Raw genomic sequence first — 19,853 nt, forward strand, 5'->3', positions numbered from 1 at the left:
GATACCCTGGGTTTTAATCTGGTCTCCACTACTTTCTAAGAAATGTGATCTTAACCTTCCTTGGCCTCAGTTCCCTCATCTCTAAAAGGAAGATAACAAAAGCATCTCTCGTATAAGGTTATTGCAAAGGAAAATAAGATGTAGATACATAACATATGATGCATACATATACATGGACATAGGTAATAGCTATCTATATCTATCTATCTTCACCTAGAACAGTGCCTGGCATGTATCTAAATCAATAATGTTCAGTAGAATTATCACATTCATTGTTGTTTTGTGGTTTCTATTTAACTTCTCACATCCATAGGCCTTGTTGCCTCTACTATCTATAAGACTTTTGAGGGTGGGAAGCAAGCTTATATTTTGTCATGGCTAAATGTTCTTTTTTTTGTCTCATCTGTTGGGGTTCACCATATGATTTAGTGGCAAGTGAATCAGGCGTGGCCAATAAATGCTGCATTCCTCTCGCCAGAGAGAGGGTATGTGACTTAAGCTTGGATATGCAAGTCCTCACCAGGAAAAGGCTCATTGATGTCTGAGATGGCTGGCTTTAAGGCTGTGTAAATCTGAAACACTGGGGGCGGCCATCTTTGCCTCCTTTGGGGAGAGCTTGTCTGAGAATGGAGACAACACGGAGGAGGAACACAGAGCCAACAGATGGAGAGAGATGCCTCTTGAGGACTTTGTTTGAGTTTCTGGATTCAATCTTGCCTCAAAGGAGTGCGCTGTGGCTTTTCTGATTTTATAAGGAAACAGATCCTGTCTTTAGTTTATTTAAATTAGTTTGTATTGGATTTGCAACCAAATTAATACTAATATACATCTTTTTCAAATCAACTTCTTGGTCCACATGATTTTCTTTGATGCCATTGACCTTACATAAGGTCCTGTACATAGAAGACCATGTATTTGTGTGTGTATATATATATATATATATATATATATATATATACACACACACACACACATATATATGGCATGTATGAATGAATTAAAAAAATTTAAAAGTGAAAGCCCATGAGCCCATAAATTTAATCTCCTGTGCTTTATTATACTGTCCTAGGCAATTCAAATTCAATTTAAGTGCATCTTGACATTGGAACAAATCTCTTTTTTAGAGAAATACATGATGTAGCCCTGAGGAACTTGTTGAATGAGCTGGATTGCGAAGAAAACTGTGTGGGGAGACCAGGGATTCAGCGTTGGAAGAAACAGAGTTCCTCTTAGCATAACTAACTCCATAGTCAGCTTATTCCCTTAACCCCCCTGGGTACTGTTCTTCACGATAAAACGGGAAGAATAATACAGGGTTATTGTTAGGCTCAAAGGAGCTCATTCATGTGTGAGCTAAAAATGGTACAGATGTTATTTGTTCATTTTTTTCCCCCCAGAAATGTCAATTTCAATTGGTGATGGATACACACCTGCCAAATCATGAGCCTAAACGTGTTGAAATGTTTTTATTTCTAGTCAAATGCACAACAGGAAGCACATTTCAGAAGGATATATGTGAACATACGCCATCATATCTGGGTCTGGGATGTGACCTCTGGGGGGAAAACTGAGTGTTCTCCGTAAAAGGAACCGTTTCCACTGCCACGTTGCCTCCAAGAATCCCTTCATTTTTACCATCAAAGAGCTTCAGAGGGCAGATGCGACGCTGTGCTTCAGACTAAGTTCCTAACAGGCCCTGTGGCCACCCTAGCAGCTCAGTACCTGTGAGCCTTCACGCCTCGGGGTGTTTTTGGTGGGCGTGGCGAGAAGCACCTGCTCCCGGGCTCTCCAAGAATCTTACTCCAATCCCCTAGTTTTAAGGGTGTAGCTCTGCAGTCTCCCAGCTATTCCCTCGAGTGTGCTTTATGAGATCCGGTTTCAATCCCCCGGTGAGAAGCTCTGAGGTCCCGTTACAATTCCCTAGAGCTCCATGTGTGTGCGGGAGGGACAGAGTCAGGGAGAGACCGAGGGAGGGGACGAAGTCTCCGGGCTCCGGTTACCGCCCCGCACGGCCCCCGCCCCGAACCGCCGAGTGCACTGCGCGGCCCGGGGAGCGCCGCGGCCCCTTTAAGAGCCGGGCCCAGGCTGGCCCTGGGGCCGCGGGAGCCCAGAGTGAGGCGCGCCGCGGAGGAGTTGGGAGCCGGCGCAAAAGTTTCCTCCCAACTCCGGCCCCGCGAGCCGCCGCCGCCGCCCACTCCAGCCCGCGGCCTGAGGCCGGCCCCGCCGCCGCCGCCAGGGCCAGGGCCAGGGCCGGGCCGGGCCGGCAGTTTCGCTTTGGCGGGCGGGGAGCAGCCGCCTGGGCCGGGCCCGCGCCGGAGCAGGAGCGGTAGGAGCAGCCGGGCCCCTGGACCGCGGCGTCCCCGGCCCCCCCGCTACCTGGGAGGTAGCCCTCCCCGCTGCCGCCTCCTCTCCGATTCCCGCCCGCTGGCGGCCGCCTGCCTAGGGCGAAGGGGCTCTGCTGCGAGCCCCTGGCCCTGAGGGGCGCCGGGGAGAGGCGCCCCGGGGTCTCTGTGCCCGCCCGCGCCCGGCGGCCCCCAAGAGTGGGGCCGCGCCGGCCGGCCCAGACACCTGTTCGGCCCGGCCCAGCCCGGTGTGGTCGCCGGGGGCCAGGATGAAAGTGACCGTGTGCTTCGGCAGGACCGGAATCGTGGTGCCCTGCAAGGAGGGCCAGCTGCACGTCCGGGAGCTCACGCAGCAGGCGCTGCAGCGGTACCTGAAGACCCGGGAGAAGGTGGGCGCGGCGCGGGGAGCGCGCGGGAGGGGCGGAGGAGGGGGCGCGGCTGCGAGCGGGCTCCCCGGGAGCGCTCCGCGGCCTCGGCACCTGCCAGGTGCCCAGAGGACAGGGTGGCGACGCTTGGGGGACGCAGAGCACCTGGGCGACCTGATTTTTCACGACCTGTGGCCGCAACTTCTGGATGTTGCTAATATAACTGACCTGGGCGTTTAAGGGCCTTGCTTGTCCAAGGGTGGCGTGGGTACCGCAGCATGAGAATCACTCGGGGGCTCGTTAGAAAGGCACCATCTGGTGACCCAGTCCAAGCCCACGGCTTCAGAGTCTGCTTTTCAACAAGCTCCCAGGTGATTGCACTGGCCACTGAAGTTTGACAAGCACTGCTTTAGAAGTTGTTTGAGCGAACAGATCTCAAGGGAACGCTTGAAGGTGCTGCTAACCTCAGGTGTGATTTTTTGACGTGCTAAGGCCCGCCCTACGTCTACTCTTTGGGTTAGAAAGTTGATTGGTTCAAGTATCAGATACTCGGAAGTTATAACTGATGGAGCCCTTGGAATTTCAGCCACGTGAGCTGGCTTCCCTCAGTGACTAAGGCAGGAGCTCAGGTGGAAGGATGCTGTGTGCTTACACCAACCAGTCTGCACTTTGCTATTTTTACTTTAACACCACACAGTCTATCAACATTTACTAAGTGTGTGGGCTGTGTCAGGTCCCGGGTGACTATTGAAATGATGACAAAGAGTGTCCCCAGCTCTGTCCCTGAAGTCAGGAGCAAGTGAAAATTAAGTGGAACTCTGGAAGAGTGTTTTTAAGTGTGCAATGCACGCTTAAATGTTCAGAAGACCTAGCTGGTCTCTGGAACTCGTATTTTTGGGTAACATGCTGGGCCTCTGTTTCTTCTTTAATGGAAATTTTAAATGAATGCATCCAAGAGCATCTTTTTATCTTTTTGAATCCTCAAATGGGATATCTTGTTTGCCCCAAATCCTCCTCAAACAGGACAAGTCATAAACTCTTGCTTTAGAGGTCAATGATTCTCTTAATATTTGTTCTCGTGCTGTGAGAACTGTCGAAATGGTGAGTTGGCCAGTTTCGAGAATGGAAAGATGTAATTTCTTTTAATGTCTTTTAGGTTATGCAAGGCATAAAAGTAATTGTGTTTCTTCTAAATATACAGTTGAGGCTTTTAAGAAAATCTCTTGCACCTCTGTGCCTCTACTAAGAATTATTGTATAGGAAAAAATTCCACCCTGGATAAATACATGTGTATGTTGCCTTGAACAGCCAAGAGTTGGAGAAGAGCATAGTGAATGATCTGTTAATATCTAAAATATAATCTCAGAAGCTGGACTCTTTACTAATGGAATTGAGGCAGAGAGAGAAAATAATCAAAGTGGCCTGTATGACTATATGAGTATTTACCCAATGGTTTTTCTTCCATTGTTACAGTAGTGTGCTGATTATATTGTGTAATTCAGTTGAAAACTGAGGTTTACACAAGTAACCAGTTCTTGAAATCATATTTCCCTAAAGTAAGCTAGGGTTAAACCTAACAGCGTTATTCTAGGCAAATTATTAAAGTAGATCTCATTGAAGGATTGGTTTATTGAGATGATAAACTTATTTTTAATTATTATTAAAAATAATTTATCTCTAAAACTTTGTATATTTAGAAGTTTAATACTTGGAGCTGTCCAAGTAATAGAAGTAAGCTATAAGCTTGTAAATAACACATGGGGAACTAACTGTATGATATTTAATGCATTGTAATTTGATCTTAAAAGGTGTTAAAAAGCTATTGATATTCTGGACTGAAAGTATAATTTATAATATCACATATCCCATAATATAATTGTATTGATCAGTTTACTGTTATTACCAGACATTACATTTTTCTGTGTTTACATTTATATATTAGTGAATGTGACATTTAAAGGCCACCTGCAACTTAAAAATTCTCGCTCCCTTCTTCGGCTTCTAAAATCTCAATTTAATAACTGGCAAGTGATGTTTTTCCTTCCCAAAATATTCCTCTCTCATAGTTTCATTTTAAATAGCATTGTAATCATAATAAGGCTTAACTAATATTAAATGGTATTCCTAATGGAACTAAAATGTCAAGAAATACTCTGATAAATTCCATGCTTTTATCCATTGAATTTAGAAAATGATGGGAAAAGACCAGAAATGTCAAAATTCAATTTGGAAAACAGTTTGGCATAAATTCAATGTCTTTAAATAGGTGAAAGACTTAAAAGGCTTGTTTCCCTGGACAGCAAGGTTTTAAGCTCTTACTCAGTAGTAATAACACAACAACAAACATGAACTGTGCTTACTTGGTGCAGGCACTGTTCTAGGTGCCTTACATATATTAAATGACTGACTCCATGAGCTAGGTACTAATATCCCCATTTTACAGGTGGGGGAAAAAGAAACACAGAAATATGACTAGTGCATGGTGGAATTGGGATTTGAACCCAGGAACTATGTCTCCAGGTCCTTACTCTCAGTCATTAATACACAGGCTAGTAGGTCATTATGCAGTGTAATTTATCTAATTTATTTCTTTAGAGTTTGTTTTAAAAAGACGATTCCACCTACAAACTGCTGCAGTAACCTATCAACCTAATGATAGCAGTTGTGTTTCTTGCAAAGGGATGGGACATCCACAAACTCCTCCTGATTTTATCTTTTACAGTATAGGTCTCTATGTTATAGGGAGAAGTCTAATTTCTGTGACAAGTATTGCAGGATTTGCATCAAGTATGTAGGATCTTCCTCAGTCTAATTACAAATGGAAAAATTGGGTAAGATCTCTGAGGTATACAGGTAGAGGGGTTAAGAGGTAAAGAAACAAGTTTAGCGGGAACATGAATGTAAATTAAGCCCGTTTCTTCCGGGGCCCTGAATAATTTAGATGGGAGAAAGGCAGATGTCAAGATTGAGGATAGAGTTGAGGTTTGTACACTTTGAAAGGTAAGTGAAGCCCAAGGAAGCCATTCTGGATTTTGTGGGCAGCAGCAGAGAAGTAGCCACCTCCAACTGAGAAGAAACAAAGGAAACTGGTATTTGTGGAATGTGGGGAGCCAGCTGAATCAGCATCAGATAAGGCCAGAAGTAGGTAAGATGCTGAAGAGACGGAGGGAGCTTTGGGGAAGGCTTTAATTATGTTCTGAAATCTGGGACTTTGAGGTTCCTGTGGCCTCCCCCTCCCTGCCATTTGATGAACTCTACTGGTGAGGTGAATTGACCAAGGGGCAAGAATTATGGGGTTGCTTGTCTTTGGATCCTGGTAGTTTGTCATTGTCCAAGACTCTAAATCCAATGCAGTTAAGTAGTTAGTGGAGAGGAGATGGTCTTAAGTAGTCAAGGTGGGGATCATTGAGTAATTAATTAATCATCAGAATTACGTGTCACAGATGAATGGGTAATTGAGCCATATCCTGCAGGGCTCTCAACCCTGGCTGATCATTAGTTACCTCTAATTTTAACATTTAACATTTTAAATAATACAAATGCCTGAGTCCCTTTCTCTAAGATCCTCATTCAGTGGGTTTGGAGTGGAGCCTGGGCATAGGTATTCAAAAAAAAAGTCCAGATGATACAAGTGCCCAGCCAGGGTTGAGAGCCACTAATCTACTACCACTAATCTTTTGGTATCACTGAACTAATTTGATTTTTAAACTCATTTGATGGCAGGTACTATGTCTTAGACACCTACGGACCAACCTGTTATTAGCAACTGTCTTTCCACTCCTACCCTGAATGAATTCTCACAGCAGGTGCTCAAATAACTTATTAAATTGAACATTCATTTTATATGTAAGTAAATAAGGGAAAGATTTGTTTAGTAACAAAAGTGTAAATGAGTGTATAGTGTGTGTGTGTGAGTTCAGGAGTTGAATGAGATAATATGAAAGTTGAGTTCATGGGGTAGTGGGTATGATGGAATTTTTAAGAAGATTTGCGGATCTGTATGTATGAGGATAGTTTTTTTTTTTAAGTAAAGAAACATCTGATTGACTTTCAAAATGAATCTCCTCTGTATTCAGATATTTGGAATAATTTGTTTGTTTTGCAAGTTGAGATCAGCTTCCTGGATCTGAATGAACATAAGAGCAATTATCTTTATTGATGAATTGTGAGATCAATCTAAGAATCTGTGCAGTAATGAGAATCTGGTATGATATTGTATGGGACTAACCTGGAGGAATTAGAATTCTTGAATTCCTGAATTTTTCAGCTTTGGATGTCTCATTTCCAGATTTTAAGTTTCCTGTGCGCATAAGCTAGATGTATACCACATTGGATTCCCAGAATGCTTTTCAGTTTATTGGGCACTGACTGACTAGAGTGCTTTATTTCCTATTCAGTCCTCTCCTCTCCCAATGTGTGGACTAGATACTCTTTCCAGCACGTGGATAGGACTGACTCACCATCAACAAGGCACATGTTTCTAACTTGGTTTTGGTTCTTTTACTTGACTTGCATTGAGCAGCCTCTGAGTTTGCAAACACAGGGCTCCTGGGGCCTGCTATGACCCACAGACATGTTTTTTAAGTTCTGCTCAGTGTTATATTTTGACTTAGTTGCCATGTTTAAATATTTTGAGATTTCATGGAAAAATCCAGAGTTCTGTCTTCTTTTAGGGAAAAAACAACCAGAAGCTCTGAGAATACTGGGCTTTACTTTCCCACATGGCAACCATCAGCTGGAGCTGAGGACACCTCTTTAGAAGGAATAATTATGCTCTAGTCTCCATTATTACCTTTCCCAATAGCTGAGTGTAAGTTATTCTCCAGCTAAAATGCTCTCAACAAGATTATTAAGATCTGACAGCTAAAACCCATGGTTACTTTTCAGTCCTTATTTTTGATGATATCTCATCTTTTGAAACTCTCTTTACCCATGAGCTTTCCAGGATTTTTTTTTTTTTCTTTTTTTTGCCATACGCGGGCCTCCCACTGCTGTGGCCCCTCCCGTTGCGGAGCACAGGCTCCGGACGCACAGGCTCAGTGGCCATGGCTCACGGGCCCAGCCGCTCTGCGGCATGTAGGATTCTCCCAAACCGGGGCACAAACCCATGTCCCCTGCATTGGCAGGCAGACTCTCAACCACTGCGCCACCAGGGAAGCCCCTCCAGGATTTTTAAACATGTCTTTCTCTTCTGTGTCTTTGCAGGTGCTCTCAATACTGTTTCCTTGTGTGCTGGCGCCTCAGGGTTCTGGCCTTTCTTTCAGTCGGATCTCATCCATTCCATGGCTTCAGCTACCCTCAGGCACACACCTCTAGCCTTGTACTTGCTATAGAACTCAATATCCACCAGCTTGTGGACTTCACCTCCTTGATGTCCCACGTACAGTTCGAGCCCGGCCTGTTCTCCGTACATCTGCTTCTCCCCATTCTCGTGTAGCCTGTTCCTCCATTTCTGGTGCCACCATTCACCTGGTTATCTAATCCAGAAACCTGGAAATCCTTCATTCCTTGATGACCTCTCATCCTCCATATTCTACCACTTGTCTAGTTGGTCAGAAAGTTCCTTTGATGCTTCCACATGCTGTCTCTTTGATCTGCTTCCTCTTTTCTGCACCAAACCTTGCGTTTCTCATTCCTACCATGGGGAACTGCGGCAGACCAGTACCTGGCCTTTCTGCCTTTCCTAGCTCCCAACTCTTCCAAACTGTTCTCCATTGAGGACTTTACAGCTGCAAATCTGATCATGTCTGGAGTATTGCTGGGAATATTTGAATGGCTCTACATTGCTTTTAGGTGAAAACCCACTTTGCTTACCGGTCCAGTATCTTCTCTATTCCTTTGTACCCTTTAAATTCGTACTTGCAACATAGTATTCTGTCACATTTTCCCCCACCCCAGGTAAATCCTGCTCATCTTTTGGGATGAGTCTCCAGTTGCCTCTTCTCTAGGAATTCCCTCCCTCCCTTTCCCCGTCACCATCACTTGGGGGGCCACATTCTTGTTTTCCTAGAGCTCCCTATGCTGTGCTTTCGTTTTGAAAACTACATCTTACATTATACTGTCTATTGGTCAGGGTCTAGCAACTTAATAGATAGCCCCCGAAGGACAGTGGTTTATCCCAGCAAAGGGTTCTCTTTCTGGGTGGGAGGTGCGGGCTCTGACCCATACAACCAGCTGCCCACTGTTCCTTTTGGCTTTGGCATTTTCTGCAGATCCCCTGCACTGTGCTAACTGATGAACAAAGAGAGTGTGGAGGATGCCACGGGAGGCGTGGGGTCTGGCCTGGAAGTGGCAGACATCACTTTTGTGTCAGCACTCTACTGGTGAGACTGGTCATGTGCACCGTCTAGATGCAGTGGCCTGGGAAAGTAGTGTGCTTGGACATAGGAGAGCGACTAGCTGGGCTCTGCCACATAATGCAATCATCTTGCCTCCCTTACTCTACTGTGGACTATTCAAGAACAAAGAATGAGTCTTATTTATTTTCCTATCCCCATTTTTAGCACAGTACTTGATATATAGTATGTATACCAGAGATGCTCGTGAAATTATATCAAATTTCACATCGTTTTCTTTCATAAAAATGAAAATGACCTTGTATTCAACACAATGTTTTGTAAGTTTGAAATCTTTAAATGTGGTGTAGTTTTAAAAAGAAAGTCTAAATGCGACTTTTCTCTTGATTATCTTCCAGTACCTCATCACATCCACGTGTGCTGTAGGCAGTAGTTTAGTGGTCCGTTATATCTGCCACACTGGTTGTCTTTAATAACAGCTTCAAATTCTGACACTTTGTAGAGTTTTGAGACTGAGTGCTTGCCAGTTCTGGATTGTCAGTGAAGGAACATCATATGTTTTTGTTTCATGAAGATTTGTGCCATGCTGTCCCATACATTAGAACAATGTTTGATTTTCAGCATTTTATTCATTAATTTCATGTGGATTTTAAAAATGATTGTGAACTATCTCAATTTGGGTGGATCCGTTATTTTTTTATTTTTATTCTTTATTTTTTTTTTTGCAGTACGCGGGCCTCTCACTGTTGTGGCCTCTCCCGTTGCGGAGCACAGGCTCCGGACGTTCAGGCTCAGCGGCCATGGCTCACGGGCCCAGCCGCTCCGCGGCATGTGGGATCTTCCCGGACCGCGGCACGAACCCGTGTCCCCTGCATCGGCAGGCGGACTCTCAACCACTGCGCCACCAGGGAAGCCCGGATCCGTTGTTTTTGAAAGGCACTGTATCTGCATCTTGGGGCTGCCGAATGAGGTCTGCCTCCCATCTCGGGGCCCTACTGTTCTTTTGATTGACAGACTCTCGCTCTTTGGGTTGCCATGAGATGGAATTGTGGGATACCAAGAGGACAGGATGTTTAAAAAGGTTTCACTCTAAAGTGAGTCTCTATCAGATGCAGTGCCAAGTATCATCCAGGTAAATATGCCCCGTCCTGCGCCTGTCCTCTGCCTCAGGTGAGGCTCTTAAACTCATCAGGTGGTCCTGGGCCCTGGAGGAGGAGCTGGTGGGGCATCACTTGGTGATGGAGGCAGATAACAGAAGAGATGTCTGCAACTCTTTGGCTAAACCACTCTCAGCAAGACCAGAGAACCACACTGGCAGGGGAAATGATCAGGCCCATTCTGTTGCTTCATTTGAGGCAGAAGTTAAGGGTATGTGGGGAGCTCTGATAATAGACTTCTGAAACCTTTTTAGGGAGACTTAGAGCAAGTCTCGCTACTGTTCTTTATTTGTAGACACGAACCCTAGAAAGAGTAACCTCTAAGCAAAGATGGGCTTCTGACAAGGGATGTCTAGACATAATTTGTACTCCTCCCTGTTTATAGATAGGTGGCCTGTTTTGGGGAAGGGATGTGGAGAGAGTGGGGTACCTGACTTAAGAATGATGGGTAATGACTGCAACCTCTTACTTGAAAAAGTATGTCGCGTATTCAGCGAGGCCTCAGTCAGAGCCCCCAGTAGTGGATGCTTTGCTACGGTTGCTTTTAACAATCCAAATGTCACTTCAGAGAAGATTTTACCGAGTGACATTGGGTCAAGCATTGTGTTTTGTGCTGGAGATATAGCATAAAATAAGGCACAGTCCCTGCTCCATCAGTTTTACAGACTAAAAGGGCAGAGAAAAGAATGTAAATTAGCAACACAGTGTGGTAGAGCGGCCCTGGGGTGGTGGACAGAGGGAGTGGTTGACTTTGACTTTGGAGCGGGGAGAGATGGGGAAGTCATGCCAGTTTCACTGGGAATTATACCTGGGCAGGGAATGGACATCTGCAGGGCAGTAAGGGTGGGGAGGGTACTGGGGAGACAGCGGGGGAGAGAGAAGCAGTCTGCCTCTGATTGAAGGTGTACCAGGTTTCCGGGGGGTGTGGGAAGAGAATGGCATTATGGAAAGTTTCCTCAGGCTGACTGTGGGAGGGAAGGGGAGGAAGGAGGCTGTAACGGGGAGGCCGGGTCCAGGCCAGGAGGCCTTCACTATGACTGCCTTAAGAGCATGAGGACCCAGTGAGGCTCTCCGGGTGGGGTGGTGATAGTGTTTGGTTTTCTCTTCTCTGTTGATTATCCTGGAGGATGGAGACAAAGGGAGCTGGGACTGGAGGTGGAGAACTGGTCCACGCCCTGGCTGTGGAAGTGGAGGTTAGACATATTGAAGCAGAAGAGGAAATGGGCTTGGAAACTTTAGGGGCCAAGAAATGAGACTTAGGAGCCGACCCTCTGTGGCAAGGGAAGTATGGGTGGAAAGGAGGGAGAGGGAGCCGCCTGAGGCTTCCCTGTTCACCATTAATGGACAGTTCAGTGACTCCACCTGCATTCCAGGCATTGCGGCCTGGGGATCCGGAGACCAGTGGGACACGGTCTGTGCCCTCCAGGAGCCCCGTAGGTGGGGGTAGGAGAGGTGGGAGGCTGAGCGTGGACGAGAGGCTTGCCAGGGAGTGTTTGAGGGCCCAGCTGAGGTCATAAATCATGAGTTCATAAAAGCGCCAGTCTTTTGCATCAGCGCTTTGACATTGGATTAGAGCCTTGATTCAAGATTGGGATTGAGGGCAGATGTGGAAAAAATGTGGCGTCCAGAAATAAAAGTGGTCAGACTGAGTTGATGACGGTGTGAACTGTATTGATGGCTTCCAGACTTTTGTGATGGAGTCACAGTGGCTGAAAGCCCTCTGTCTGCCCCTCCAGACCCACGCCTGGGACCTGGGGGGCTGAGCAGTATAAACTCTCTTGCTATCTGGTGTCTCGTTGGGGTCAGCCACGGGAGAGGTCCCAGCGCGCGGCAGCTCCCTTCTTGCCAGGTCATTGTGGGTTGGCGGCTTCCCGTTACCAAAGGACACAGCTCCCATCAGGCAGCCCTCCCTGCGTGCCTCTCTCCGCTGTATTGCATCCACTCCTTTCCGTGGCCCCTTGGGTACCAGGTGATGGCAAGGCCTCAGTACTTAGGAGTGCTATCCCTTAATGTTTTCCCTTAACCCTGGGCAAACCTTTATAAATAGTTTCTTTATTAAACTTCGAAGTGCCTAATTTGAGCGAACCATCTGTTTCCTGCCAGGACATGGACTGATAAATACAGCAGTAATGGTTTTTCCTTTATGACCCAGTACCCACAACACATGTATTCAAATGAAATAAGTTTCAGGAGGATGCTTACCCTTATTATAAATGACGCCCTCTTATTTTTTATTCTATTGTTTTTTAAAAAATGTAGTTGGGAGATACTGAATTGATTTCACTGCCCACTAATGGGTTAGGGACCATAGTTAGAAAACCACTGGGGCTACCTGATGTTTAGGGAGTCCTGGATGGATCATCAAATCAGATGACTCTAGAAATCTCCACAGGGTCCCATTGTTTTTCTGGGTTGAGATAAAGTGTGAGGCTGAAGATAAATTCCTAACATCAGGTATGTGTTAAAAGGGTTTAAATTACAGTCTGTGGGCTTTAATGCCAAGTATCTCATACAGATAAGATTTATAAGAGCTTGACACTTGTGAATGGCCGGCACGTGAGCTCAGAGTCACCTTGGCCCAGAAGTTCAGGTGGCTTGATAAAATCTTGGAGAAGTTGAAAGAGTTTCACTTGCCCTCCCGTATTTCTTTCATCATGACATAGTCATAGTATTGGTAACTTTAAATATTAGGTTCTGGATTACTTCCTTTTGTAGCAGAGGGTTGAGGAAATGCAAGATGGGTAAATAGTCCTTGTCTGTATTTATAGGCACATTTATAGAGATTCAGTGGGCTTGAGTTTTGACAGCAGTGTTTGATCAGAGACATTTTCCCAGAACCTTGAAAAAACAAAACTGCACCTCAGAAATCGCTAGTAAAAAAACAAAATAAAACTTTTTTTTTTTGGTTGCTCCTACGAAATTTGCATTTCAGATCTTTCTGCCTTTTCTTTCACTTTTGTCTGTGTGTGAGCAGGGAGGGCTACGTGGGACTGTGACTATGGACAGTGAAGCCTTCTGTTGCTGTGTTCGTTTCCTAGGACCACAGTGGCAAAGTACCACAAGCTGGGTGGCCAAACCGGGTGGCTTAAAACAACCAATTTTTTTTCACTGGGTGGCTTAAAACAACCAATTTTTTTCGCAGCTCTGGAGCCTAGAGGTTCAAAATCAATGTGTTGGCAGGCTCATGCCCCCTTGGAAGCCTCCAGAGACGAGCCTTCCTTGTCCCTTCCAGCTTCTTCTGGGCCCAGACATTCCTCAGCTTGTGGCAGCATAACTCCAGGCTCTGCCTTCATCTTTACATGGCCATCTTCCCTCTGGGTCTCTTCTCTTCTTATAAAAACACAAATCACATCAGATTAGGGCTCACCCTAATAACCTCACTTAAGATATTTACATCTGTAAGACCTTGTTTCTAAATAAGGTCACATTCACAAGGTACCAAGGGACTTCAACATAGCCTTGGGGGGCGGGGCTGAATTGTTACGTTCAGCTCATAACAATTGCTATTCAGTTTAATGCATTTTAATGCATTTTCACTGCTTTTACAATAAGACATTGAGAAAATTCTGTTGATTCCCTGTTGCCTTCCCCATAGTGTTGCTCTCTTTGTTCCTCAAGTTTTTGCTCCAAAATGGTCCACAGATAACTTGCTTCCTGTTTTATTGAGAAGTAAAGGTCTTTTGGTCTGATATCACTTGCTGCTACCTTCACTGCATTTCAGCATCAATGCCCTTGTTCTTAGCTGCCTCTTCAGGTACCTTATTGAGACTCATGTTTGTCTTAAATTCCGCCTCATCCCACGCCCTTTGTGTTCTGGTTTCCTCCAGCATTGGTGAAGCCCAGGGGCTTGTATGAATTGAATTCCTCTTCAGTGTATAATTAGAGAGTTTTTGAGCACCTATTCTGTGCCATACACAGTCCCTTTCCTTCAGGGCTTCACAATCCAGTTGGAGAGACGTGTATACTTACTGAAAAGAAAGCAACAGCCAGGGGCCAGATGAGTTCTCCACGCATTAAGGGAGAGAACTCACAGTTGCCTGGAATGGCCCAATGTGAAAAATGGATAAAATCTAGATAAATGAAAGAAGGGAGGGGGAGAGATAAAGGAAATAGGCACATGGAAGCAGAGTTAGAGGAAATAGATACATTGCAGCAGTTCTCAGACTTGCTGGTTTCAACGCCTTTATTGACTCTTCCCTTTTACAGGACCTGAAAGAGCTTTTCTATGCAGATTGTACCTATCTATATTTACCATATCAGAAATTAAATTAACTGAGAAATTAAAAAATATATTTAATTGATTTAGGATAACGATCCCATAACAAGATTACTTGTTGTCATGAAAATAACTATATTTTTCAAAGGAAAAGAAAAGATTTATTGAGAAGAGTGGCACCGTGTAACGTTTTTGCCAGTCTCTTTGATGCTTGCTTATTAGATAGCTGGATTCTCAAATGTGCCTGCTTGCTTTTTCACTCTGTTGCAATATGTTGTTTTGGTTGAAATATACGAAGAAAATCCTGCCTCGCATAGATAAGTAGCTGGAAGAAGGAGGAGCATTTTAAAAGCTTTTCCAGGTGCTTATAGATAAGCTTTCTGTATGCTACATGCAGATCCGACAGTGATGATTTGTTTCTATTTTTCTTCCTTTCTCATACATTTATCATATCACAGTTTCTATGGGTCAGGAACCTTGGTACCACTTAGCTGAGTCCTCTTCGAGTCTCACCAGCTACGATAGAGATGAAAGCTAGGCTGCATTCTCAGGAGGCTTGACTGGAAAGAATCGGATTCTGAGCTCACTCAGGTGGTTGGCAGTATTCATTCCTTGCAGCTGTAGGACTGAAAGCCCTAGCTTTTACTGGCTATGAGCTGGAGGCCACTCTCAGCTCCTAGAGGTCACCTTCCTTTCCTAGAGGTCACTTGCAGTTCCATATCATGTGGAACGTCCCATCCTGGCTGATTACTTCATCAAGCCAGCAAGGAGGATCTCTAAAGCATGATGGCTAGCAAGACGGAATCTTACATAACATAACATAATCATGGGGATGACACCTCAATAGGGTTTGGTTTCGTAAAGATTAGTTGTAATGTGGAATCTGAAATCATGCCAATAAACTTTTTGTACTCTGTTATAATTCATTCATTTGTGTTGTACTTTGAGTAGATCTTCTATCCATGTGCGACGTTCTAACATCATACATTGGTCATTTGGAAAACATTGGTTCACTGAGTTATGCCAGTCTCCCAAATGTTAGCACCTTTAGTTATACAATTTCAAAACCACATACATTGACATTACCGTCAATTTCATCAGAAAAGTGTAAGTATTGGGAAACTATCAAGCTCACAATGGTTGTTACAGTTTTCTAAAATTTTAATTTTTCCTTTATTATTGGCAACAAATACAGTCATTTGTTTTCCACGAAGTGCTCAGGTTCACATAATTTATTCTTGATGTGAAAAATGCCAAAAGGTGAAGTATGATCATAGTTTGTCTGTCGGTCATTCTCTGAAATGAAAATGGTGCTCCATGAAAAAAGACAGTTAGTTCAACTCAACTCGATCAATCATGAGTGCTTTTGCTGAGGTAACATTGCATGTCATTATGCAGGAGTGCTTTATGTGGACTTTCTAATCTTCACATCCAGTGTCAAAAAGATGTGAATCAAGGGTCAAAAATTAATAACAGTTTTATTGCTTCATCAAGGGCATTCTTAAGTTAAATTGACCGTTTTTTTAAAAATGCAAATGAGTGAGTGGCACTGAAGAATACAGGGATTTCTAGTACTGTTACTGCCTTGATTCAAGCTAAGGCACCTGCCATTTTACCCACCACTGCCTTTGCACCGGGCGTGCAAGCGTCAACATACTTGTTCCAAGGATAAACTGTGGGATTCCAAAAAGTTATTCAACATGTTGACTCTTTCAGTGCTAGTGTTTATTGTCAGGCATTCACATACCAAAAAATTCTTCAGTTAGTATCAGCACCAAGTAGTCATCTCATACAAAAGAAACAGCAAGTTCAGTTACCCCTGTAGATCAATCCATGTGTAAGACAAAAGTACAGTTCTACAGATGGGATATTAACTCAGGCTTCACATTTGTAGCCAGATGTTTCATTTGAGGAGTTCCAGTGTCATTGGAAACTGGCACTGTCATACCTTATTTTATTTTATTTTTTTTTAACTGACTTATCCAGTAGGCATTCAGCAATCTCAGTTGTATAAGGCTTTCTTAGTTAACTAATGCAGTACAATAGCTTACCCTGTAAAGTGCTTCAGTAGCTTTTTTCATTTCTAGTTTGAAAAGCTGTTAAAATGTTTGGTTTTTAAAATGTTCATTATGCCTGCATTTAAAAATATTCACTTCCTTTTTCTTTAAATTCTAGGTGCTTAATTTCAAGATGATACTACGACTATTTGAAAATGTTCTGTTGCATTAGACACAATAATGTAAATTACCAGTATCTTTGAGGTCGAAGAAATGATAACTTTCATGTTTTTGTCTATTCACAGTTTTGCACCTTTTTTTTTTTTTTTGGTAGAGTTTTCCCTTCTATGAATCAGAGACCTCTGGTGTGTCAGTTTCATCTTTTTAAAAATATCCTTAAATTTAGATAGTACAGCTGTGGTGGGTTGAAGAAGGAGGTTTTCTAATCCCCCTTTTTTATATGTTGACTTTTTTATTGTTGTAAAATATACCTAACATACAATTTGTCTTTTTAACTGTTCTTAAATATACAGTTGTGTGGCGTTAAGTACATTCACATTGTTGTGCATCCGTCACCACCATCCACCTCCAGAACCTTTTCATCTTCCCAAACTGAAACTTCATACCTAGTAAACATTAACTCCCCATTTCTCCCTTTCCCCCAGTCCCTGGTAATCACCATTCTACCTTCTGTCTCTTCGAATTTTACTATTCTAGGTACCTCATGTAAGTGAAATCATACAACATTTGTCCTTTGAGGCTGGCTTATTTCATTTAGCATAGTGTCTTCAAGGTTCATGTATGTTGCAGCCTATATCAGAATTTCCTTCCTTTTTAGGTTTTAATAATAGTCAATTGTATGTATATACCATACACCACATTTTTTTTTTTTTGCTTCTTGATTTTTAAAAAAAATTTACTTAACTATAGGTGATGTACAATATTGTGTTAGTTTCAGGTGTAGAGCTTTAGATTCTTTTCCACTATAGGTATATACCACGTTTTATCCATTGTTTATCTATTCATCCATTGATGGACACTTGGGTTGCTTCTACCTTTTGGCTATTTTGAATATGCTCTATGAACATAGGTGTGCAAATATCTGAGTACTTGCTTTCAGTTCTTTTGAGTGTATATCCAGAAATGGAATTGCTGGATTATATGGTAGTTTTATGTTTAATTTCTTGAGGAACCACCATAATTTTTTCCATAGTGGCTGCATCATTTGCTATTCCCACGAGCAATGCACAAGCGTTCCAATTTCTCCATATCCCTGCCAACATTTGTTATTTTCTGTGTGTGTTTAAAATATTATAGCCACCTTAATGGGTTTGAAGTATCTAATCTCCTCTTTTAAATCAGTGATCCATCTTTAAATATAAAAATTATACTTTTTTAAAATTTTAGAGTGAAATATTAAATTCTAAGTTATAGTTTGATGTATTTGAACATTTAGAAATATCCTTGAAAAGATTTAAAATATTACTGCAAATTTGTGAAAGGACAAATAAAATATGTAAATACCTTTCTGGCTTTGGCCTTGTGGAACTCCTGAGAAGGTCTTGATACCTCCAGGGGTGTGTAGTCCTCACCTGAGAACTGTTCACTGGAGTATAGTGTTGGGAAGCATCTTCACAGTGAGTTTAGTCACTGTTTCCTTAGGTGGGTAAAGGCTATTTCCCTTGGTCCACAAATCTATTTACTATATTTCCAAAAAAAAATTCCCCGTAGCCTATACCCAAGATTTTATTTTATTTTATTTTAAAGAAATAACTAATAAAAAAATACAAAAGAAATAAACAGATCAGTTGACATGGAATTAAGGTTGGGAAGGAAGACTATTTTGTCATTGACTGGGAACATATTTAGGGTCTGACAACAGAAGGTAGGAATAGATTATGGTCCTTTTCTGGTAACAGATATTTTAAGTCTGTTCTTAATCTTCTTTAATATTTTTAAAGATAAGGAGGATATCCTTATCAGTCTTGATGTGTAGAGATTTCTCTGGAGCAGAATTTACAAAACTTACTTAAAACATTTTAGCTATGTTGTTAGAATACCCATTGGCATTTGGGGCATTCTACTGTTAGTATGCTTAGAATAGGAAAATAGCGAACAGCCTCCCTGGATTAGATGACTACAAGAAATGATTGAAATTTGATTAACAAAAAAAAAAGACAACAAAAGTTAGGGACACTGTTTTGTATTTTATAACCCAAAGGAACATATCACTATTTCAAATAACATTCCAAAGATATCAGTATTTTTAAATGGGAGTATTTTTTTCATCAGCCATCCACTGTACATTGGGAGTGGTGGTGCTGAACTGGAGCTTCACCTGAGGTTGGGCAGCCTCACCTTTTTTGCTTTCACTGCACAGTTTACATGTTTAGACTCTCTTAAAAGGACCTTATTTAAATATCACTAATTGGCTGCATGTGTACAGTTCATATCTTTTATTTTTTTAAAAAACGAAAGGTGGTGATCATTCATTTTTATAGTAGGACATCTCTTTGCTACGATTTAGATGCTGTTTAAAAATCACCATGCCTTTCTGTAAACTCTGCTTCGTGGAGAGTAGATTTGTTATAAATGTGTAAATAATATTGTGGATAAATATTAACATATAGGTTGAAAGGACAAGATGTGTAATAGAGCAGTGATCATCAGATGATAGACACCATGTGATTATTAATTGGAGAATGTGGACTGTGGAGTGTGGACCTTGGTACAAATTGAACATCCTGCAAATGGAGAGAACAGTTTTGGCTGGTGTGCCTGACATTCTTGGTTATGGTTATGTTGCTTAGGTGGATAGTTGCATAATAAGATATTTAGTACGTGTCTTTGCAACTAAAAATGGAGAGAAATTTTAGTTTGTTCCCTTCAGCTTTCACATCATGAGGAATACAGTTTTGAATATTACTTTAGATTATTCCATGCAGTGATGATGAAAATGAATTGGGAAGGGGAGCCGGTGAGAACACTAAGAAAAGTACATGTTTGGGCAAAAAGAGACAAGATGATAGTTAATGTGGGAGTGCTTCTGTGTACCTTGGGCCACTTGCTGCTGCAACCTCGAAGATCAAGAGATTAAGCACCATTACAACAGTGTAAAAAACAAAACCTTTTTCCTGCATGTTTGCCATGATTTTCTGTCTTTGGCCGGCAGTATTGAGTTGAGATTTTAAAGTGAGTGGTAAAGTTTATAATGGGGCTACACGGGGACTCAGAGTAGCGGTTCGGGTGATCGTAGGACTGGGGGCTTGTCTGGTGCTCAGTGCTGAGGAAGTCAAAATATTGGGCCTCTTTTGAGAAGACAAAGTCGGGAAGGGGATGAGATCTTAGAGATGAAGACTATAGTATGTACAGTGAAGCAGTGAGCTCAGATCCCTGTGTGAGAGAGAACTTTTTGTACTCTGAGTGAGGCAAACCTTGTCCCCAAAGAGTGTCTGGTACACTTGATGAATTCATTACTCC

At 42.8% G+C, this 19,853-nt stretch overlaps 1 protein-coding gene across 2 annotated transcripts in view; it reads left to right on the forward strand.

Annotated features, from left to right (window-relative positions):
- The first annotated feature begins 2,028 nt into the window (after positions 1 to 2,028).
- The window catches only part of PARD3B (par-3 family cell polarity regulator beta), a 1,038,680-nt gene continuing 1,020,855 nt past the window's right edge, over positions 2,029 to 19,853 (forward strand). For both annotated transcript variants that reach the window (XM_079924321.1, XM_079924322.1), the window contains exon 1: positions 2,029 to 2,731. In XM_079924321.1, coding sequence (XP_079780447.1) covers positions 2,612 to 2,731 — 120 coding nt within the window. In that variant the 5' untranslated portion in view covers positions 2,029 to 2,611. The remainder of the gene's footprint in view (positions 2,732 to 19,853) is intronic.

This window comes from Stenella coeruleoalba (assembly GCF_951394435.1).
Source record: "Stenella coeruleoalba genome assembly, chromosome: 6".
Taxonomy (NCBI): domain Eukaryota; kingdom Metazoa; phylum Chordata; class Mammalia; order Artiodactyla; family Delphinidae; genus Stenella; species Stenella coeruleoalba.